This window comes from Rhincodon typus, chromosome 8 (assembly GCF_021869965.1).
Source record: "Rhincodon typus isolate 14 chromosome 8, sRhiTyp1.1, whole genome shotgun sequence".
Classification (NCBI taxonomy): domain Eukaryota; kingdom Metazoa; phylum Chordata; class Chondrichthyes; order Orectolobiformes; family Rhincodontidae; genus Rhincodon; species Rhincodon typus.
The window spans coordinates 66,659,071-66,666,269 of record NC_063339.1 but is presented as its reverse complement, the minus strand read 5'-3'; the positions used below and the strand labels follow the sequence as shown (position 1 = coordinate 66,666,269).

At 44.7% G+C, this 7,199-nt stretch overlaps 1 protein-coding gene across 1 annotated transcript in view; it reads right to left on the bottom strand.

The window, feature by feature from the left end:
* Positions 1–7,199, bottom strand: part of LOC109925377 (spectrin beta chain, non-erythrocytic 1) — a 138,532-nt gene that overhangs the window by 72,122 nt on the left and 59,211 nt on the right. Inside the window, exons 4-6 of the mRNA XM_048600444.1 lie at positions 5,114–5,287; positions 3,950–4,041; positions 3,698–3,778 (exon numbers count right to left, since the gene is read on the bottom strand). Of these exons, the coding sequence (XP_048456401.1) occupies positions 3,698–3,778; positions 3,950–4,041; positions 5,114–5,287 (347 nt within the window). The remainder of the gene's footprint in view (positions 1–3,697; positions 3,779–3,949; positions 4,042–5,113; positions 5,288–7,199) is intronic.

The following is a 7,199-nucleotide window of genomic DNA, read 5'->3' as shown; positions in this document are numbered from 1 at the left end:
TTCCTGCTCCTCTAATGCTGCTTGGCCTGCTGCGTTCATCCAGCTCTACACCTTGTTATCTCAGATTCTCCAGCATCTGCAGTTCCTACTATCTCTGGATAGTTGGAGTCTTTTTCCCCAGGGTGGAAATGTCAAATACTAGGGAGCATACATTTAGTGTGAGTGGGGAAAAGGTTAAGGGAGATGTGCTTTTTTCCCCACACAGAAGGTGGTGGTACCTGGAACATGCTGCCAAAGGACATGGTAGAAGCAGATATGATAGCAAAGTTTCAGAGACCTTTACACAGACACATGAACAGGCAGGGAATAGAGGGATACAGACCATGTGCAGGCAGATGCAATTAGTTTAGAATAGCACCACGGGTGGCACAGACATGGTGGGCCAAAGGGACCTGTTCCTGCGCTGTACTTTTTTTATTCATTCATGGGTCGTGGACATTACTGGCTGGCCAGAAACTACTTCCCATCTCTAGGTGCCCTCGATAAGATCCTTGTGAGCTGCCTTTTTAAATTGATGCAATCCACGTCCTGTGAGTTGACCCACAATGCCCTTAGTAAGGGAATTTCATGATTTCCACTCAGCGACAGTAAAGGAACAGTGATATATTTTCAAGTCAGGATGGTAAGTGCCTTGGAAGGGAACTTGCAGGTGGTGGTGTTCCCATGTACCTGGTGCCCTTTCCTTCTGAGTGGAAGTAGTGACAGGTTTGGAGGGTGCTGTATAAGGATCACTGGTGAATTTCCACAGTTCATCTTGTAGATAGTACACACCGCTGCTGCTGAACATTGGTGGTGGGGGAAGCGGATGTTTGTGGATGTAGTACTGATCAAGTGGGCTACTTGGTCCTGGATGGCGTCACACTTCTTGAATGCTGTTGGAGTTACAACCATCCAGGCAAGTGGGAAATATTCCGTCACACTCCTGACATGAGCCTTGCAGATGATAGACAGGCTTTTGGGAGGCAGGGGGTGAGTTACTCACCGTAGTATTCCTAACTTCTGACCTATTCTTGTATCCACTGTGTTTATGTGGCGAGTCCAGTTGAGCTTCTGGTCAGTTGTAACCCCAAGGATGTTGATAGTGAAGATTCGGTTAGGGGTAACACCATTGAAAGTCAAGGAGCCGTGGTTAGATTGTCTCTTATTGGAGATGGTCATAGCATTCATTCCACACAAATGCCAGGCAATTTACTACTGGTCATCCCAAGCCTGGATATTGTCCAGATCTTACTGCATTTGAATATGGGCTGCTTCAGTATCTGAGGAGTCACGAATGGTGCTGAACATTGTGCAATCATCAGCGAACATCCCCACTTCTGACCTTATGATGGAGGGAAGGTCATTCATGATGCAACTGACAATGGTTGGGCCTAGGATACTACCCTGAGGAACTCCTGCAGAGACGCACTGGAGCGGAGATGAGGTTGTAATGAGGTAAGGAGCTGACTGGTCCTGGCAGAATCCAAACTGGGCGTCACTGACCAGGTTAGTGCTGAACATTGTGCAATCATTGGTGAACATTACCACTTCTGATTTAGGGAGGGAAGATTATTAATGATGCAACTGAAGGTAGTTGGGCTTAGGACACTACCCTGAGGAACTCGTGTAGAGATATCCTGAAGCTAAGATGACTGACATTCAACAACCACAGCCATCCTCCTATCTGCCAAGGAGAGTCTGCCCACTGATACCCATCAATTCTAGTTTTGCTAGGGCTCCTTGATGCCACACTTGGTCAAATGCAGACTTGATGCCAAGGGCTGTCACTCTCACCTCACCTCTGGAATTCAGTTCTTTTGTCCATGTTTGAACCAAGATTGTGATGAGATCAGGAGTTGAGTGGCGCTGGCAGAACCCAAACTGGGCGTCACTGAGCAGGTTATTGCTGAGCAGGAGCTGCTTGATAGCACTGTTGGTGACACCTTCATCACTTTACTGATGATCGAGAGTAGAATGATAGGGCACTAATTGTCCGGGTTGGATCTGTCCTGCTTTTTGTGTGCAAGACATATCTGGACAATTTTCCACATTGATGGCTAGATGTCAGTTTTGTAACTTTACTGGAAGAGCTTGGCTAGTGGAGCAGCAAGTTCTGAAATATTATCACAGCCCATAGCCTTTACAGTATCCAGTGCCTTCAACCATTTTTTTGATATCACGGAGACTGAACTGAATAGGCTGAAGACTGGTGGTAGGAAAGTCAACGTTTCGGGCCGAAACTTTGACTTTCCTACTCCTCGGATTCCAACTGACCAGCTGTTCTTTTCCAGCTCCACATTTATTGACTCTAGCTTGCAGCATCTATGGTCCTTACTGTCTCCAAGTGGCTGAAGCTGGTATCTGTGATGCTGGGACCACTGCAGGAGGCGAAGATGTTTCATCCACTCGGCATTTCTGGCTGAAGATTGCTGCGATTGCTACAGTTTTGCTTTTTGCACTCACTTTTTTGGGCTCTTCCATCATTAAGGATGTGGATATTTGTGGAGCCTCCTCCTCCTCCAGTGAGTTGTTTAATTTCTCACCACCATTCACGACAGGATGTAGCAGGGCCGGAGGGCTCAGATCTGATCTGTTGATCATTTTTATGTCTGCCAGGTACTGCTCTTGGCACGCCCTCCTGCACGCTCCACTGAATTAGGGTTGATCCCCCGGCTTGATGGTAATGGTTGAGAGGGGGATATGCCGGGCTATGAGGTTGCAGATTGTGCTGGAGTACAATACCACTGCTGCTATTTGACCACAGCCCAGACCATAGATGCCCAGTCTCGAGTTGCTAGATCTGATCGGTCTGTCCCATTTAGCACCGTTCTATGTTAGTACTTTGAACTTATCCTTTTGAATCTATACAAGTTGTCCTTGACTATCCCAAACGTCGTAAAATACTTGAATTTGGTTTTGAATTCTGCGCTTAACGCTAGCTAAATCTCCCTTCTGCTGGAAACATTGGCAAATCTGAGATGTTGGAATGATTGGGCAGAATCTAATGCTCTCCCCTATAATGAATGCTGTGGTAGGCGGCCATTTAATCAGTCAAGAGGGTGATGGCTGGGTACGCTGCTGCCCTTTCAAACTCCTCCCCAATTCAGTGTATTCCAGCAAGGTACATGGACGGCATGCCCACACCACTGCCAGCTGAAGCCCTTAAAAGAAAATGGGCCGTCAGTCTTCACCCATCTCCAAGCAAGGGCCTTGCCAGGCTAGGAGCATGGCAAGCAAACCTTTTTGAGGCAGGATGCTTGCAGGTTTCCAGGAGGGGTCCTTTGTTCAGAGGTACTCATTGACTGATCAAGAGACCAGCTTTAGAAGGGAGGGGTGGGGCCACTGAACGGCACTGCCATACAATAGAGCTCCGGCCTCTCAACGACCAACTGCAACCACTAGTGAGCAAGACCTCTGTGTTTGGGTCCCTTGATCCCATTTGTCTGGTTAATTCAGCAGGCCTTCCCTAAATGGGGCCACGTGGGTCCTTTCTCAACTCTCCACTAAGCTGCTGAGAACCGCATCGCTTTCATTGAATACAGCCTACTGTGGTTAATGCCTCTGCTGTGACCTCTTTCACTTCCCTCTGCTTCCCTGCGACTCGCCTGCCTCGAGTTCTGCTAACGTTTTCAAAATCAATTTCTGCAACCAATGCCCGGCCTCCTCCCCTGCACTCAGATTCCCTCGCCCTGCTGGCTTGGGCTTTGCCTCACTTTACCTGTGCTTGTGGATAAGGGCATTAAATGCCATTCCATCCTTCCAACTTGACGTGAAGTTTCTTATGTTGACATTGGAATACCTAGGGAATTCAGAAAGAAAAGAACATCTCAAAAAATTGCTTTTATTTTCAAAGTAACCACTTTACAGTTTTGACAAATAAAAATATCAGAGCATATGTTTTCAAACAGTTGCTTACACTGGCCGGTTAAAGGGCTCAGCAAAAGAGAAAGGAACAGTTAGAATAATTTACCCTGCTGTTTTCATCTGGCACCAAAGTAGGAGGGCGTCCTTTGCTGAACGTGTTTCACGGTTGTCGTGCGTCTCTACGGTGATATCCTGGATCTGAAAGGACAGATTGATGGACGCTCTTTAGTAGACTACGTAGACAATTGAAGTAAATCTCCTCAAAGCCCCATTAAAGAGCTTTCAGGATTTTGTCTTTCATATCTTTACAACAGAAAAAGAAAAGCTACACTAATCCATATTTCAAGTTCAGGAAATCTGAATAAACAAGGCAATTTCTGTAATATAAGCTGCAACTGAAGTTGGCTGACTTAAGTACTGAAGACTGGGAATAAATGAGAGAAAGGGGGAACACTGGGCAGGAAGAGAGGGAAAGAGAGTGTGGGACGAATGAAAAACACAGACGAAGGAACAATATATAAAGGGGGAGCCAAAGATGTGAGTAACTTTGATTGGTTCAGTAATTAATCAGTAACTCCTCAGAACTGCCCTCATAACTAGCATCAACGCCAGCAGTTTTCAGGATCCCTTTACAAACAACAACATTATAATTCACTGATAGTGTCTAACATAATGAGTCACATGAGATAAAATGTGTTGATATCTTACTATAATTGGTGGTAATTCTATATTCTGGTGTTATCCACCCTGACAACATTACCAAAAATCCTGCACTACAGAGTCAGGCTTCCAGTTGGTGCCACTTTTAAAAGCTATCATTTCTGTCCCTAACTCCTTGGATTCTAAGGTGATTACTCTGAGCTGGGAACCTTACTGGACGTGGTCCGTATTTGGCCTTACAGCAAGTTTCTTGTCCAAGCTGCAAAGAACAGAACCCAAGAAATAAATCACGAATACTGGCAGTATCACCCAGCAAAACCTGGAGAATTGGGAACCCTTATGTGGAGACACACATACATACTCTGCAGTTGTAATACTGAACCAGGTTAGGTGCACTACATTATTCAAGAGAGATTGCTTGAGTCTAAGGTCTTTTTCAAATTAAATGTTTCTTCACATTCTAATAGCCACATTCACTTGGACTTGGCATGAAGCCCAAACTGTTCTCAAAGCTTCCTATCATCATGTGATCTATTACTCCACGATTTATACAGTCACTTATTAGCCCCTTGTTTCTACACCTATGTGATTCCTTTAAAATGTTACTAACCTGGAAACGAAGGATGATGGTCCAGATGAGACCAAGTGTAAGCCTGTGGCTCCCATCAACAATATCATGTGACCCCATGTTTTCCAGGTGCACTTTCTGTTCTTTCAGGAACTGAAGAGCTTTGTCCACATTTTCCAAGCAGTGTATCCGCATCCGACCTTTGGTTGGCTTTGGCTAATTACAAAGATAATAACGTAATGTTTTAGTTAAAAAGGAAAACACACAATAAAATATTCATTGAATGATTGCCACTCAATGGAAGCTAATGAACCATAAGCAGTTAATACGCATATAACGTTTTTTTTCACCTGAAGGAAGTGGAAGTGGCTTTGATTTTCCCTCTTGGGCCTTACAAGTTGCATGCTCAAGTCCTTTCAATCCTCATCTGGGTGAAAGTCCATTAAGTGGCACAAAATTGACAGTAATTCATCATGGCCTGGCATTACATTGGCAAACTCATTTAGCGAATGATGGCTGGTATGAGAAATCTTAAAAATTCATACTGGATGCTCTTGGAAAGTTGGGGTTGTAGGTTAACCGTGGGAGTGGAGGAATAGTTCACAAAAATAATCCAAACTGTATCTGACCAGGGACATTTAAGGTTGATACAAGGTGCCCAAGAATGAATAAAACGGTCTCAATATTAACCTCCCTCACATTCCTGCAATGGAGGGAAAATGGTCATGGAGCGAAAAATGTAAAAATGTCCCAAGCCACTGTTCATATGCTTGTTAGAATTTTTATGGTAGTGGATTTCAGGCATACAAGGGTCTTAGTGCAGAAAAGTCACAAACATTTTTCAATCAGACTGCGACAATGTGCTTAGGAGCTGGAATTGAATTCGACAGTTGCTGGTTTGGCTTCCAAGGCTGAGGAATCCTAGTCTTGAGAGGGAGCTGGCAGGGACCAACTCAGAAAGTTATGTACATTTTACAGCACACCTTGTAGGCTGGGAGGAAACAGGAGTGCTTCTCCCCCACACTCAAAGAAGCCTTTGGCTTTCCCCACTGATTGCCGTTAATTAGATTCAAGCCAGATGGTGAAGTATGACACCAGACACAAATCCTTTTCTTCACACTAAGTTTATTTGTAGTGTGCAGCTTTTTCTTTCTCTGCCTCCTATCTACCAGCATCCCAGCAGTGACTTGGTGTATGTACCCAAGTTAGTTGATCATTCAATCCCCTCCAACTATTTATCCTTAACCTTGTCAGTACAACTAACACAACATTGACAACTTCGATCTGTAATGCACTGAAAACAGCCACCTCCCTTTCTCTTCCATTGCCGATGCTTTAATCCTGCACCTCCCCCCCACCCCACTCTCTCCCAAGGGTTGCCTTACCACATGTTAGCCAGTCAAGCTGTCAATTTGGCCAGCTGCTTCGGGAGAAGGCAAGAGAAATGTAATTAAAACTCAGCAGGAATTCTGCACGGCTATCCTTGCCAAGTTTATCACCTTGCACCTCTGTGCCCTCCCAGCCTCCCTCAAGTATCCAGGCCAAGTGTTTTCACTACAGGGCACTAATTGGTAACCATAAAAGTTAAGAAAAATAAAAATTATAATCATGCACACAAAAAAAGAATTTAACAGATCAGCTCCATAACATTTCCAGCCAATGAGTAGATAAACAACCTAGACTGCAGACTTTATAATGACAGAGTATGTTTTCTCAATATAGGAGATAAGGTGTTGTCATTAAACATGGCCACTGAGATCTATCTGCACCCTCAAAGCAACGGCAACAAGAAACAACAGGAACTAGAATAGAGTTTTGACAGACATTAACGTAATGGTTCTTGATGCACTTTTAAAAGTTGCAAATCATAGAGTCGAGGAAGTGCATTAAGTGAGAAGTGTTAAACAGAAGCTGATGGACTGTAGAGTCAGTCTGATTTCAGTGCAGCTAAAAATAGCAGGACAAAATGGACATCTCCTGAATGGAGAGAGATAGTAGGATATGCAGATGCTGGAGAATCCGAGACAACAAGGTGCAGGGCTGGATGAACACAGCAGGCCAAGCAGCATCATAGGAGCAGAGCTCCTATGATGCTGCTTGGCCTGCTGTGTTCATCCAGCCCTGCACC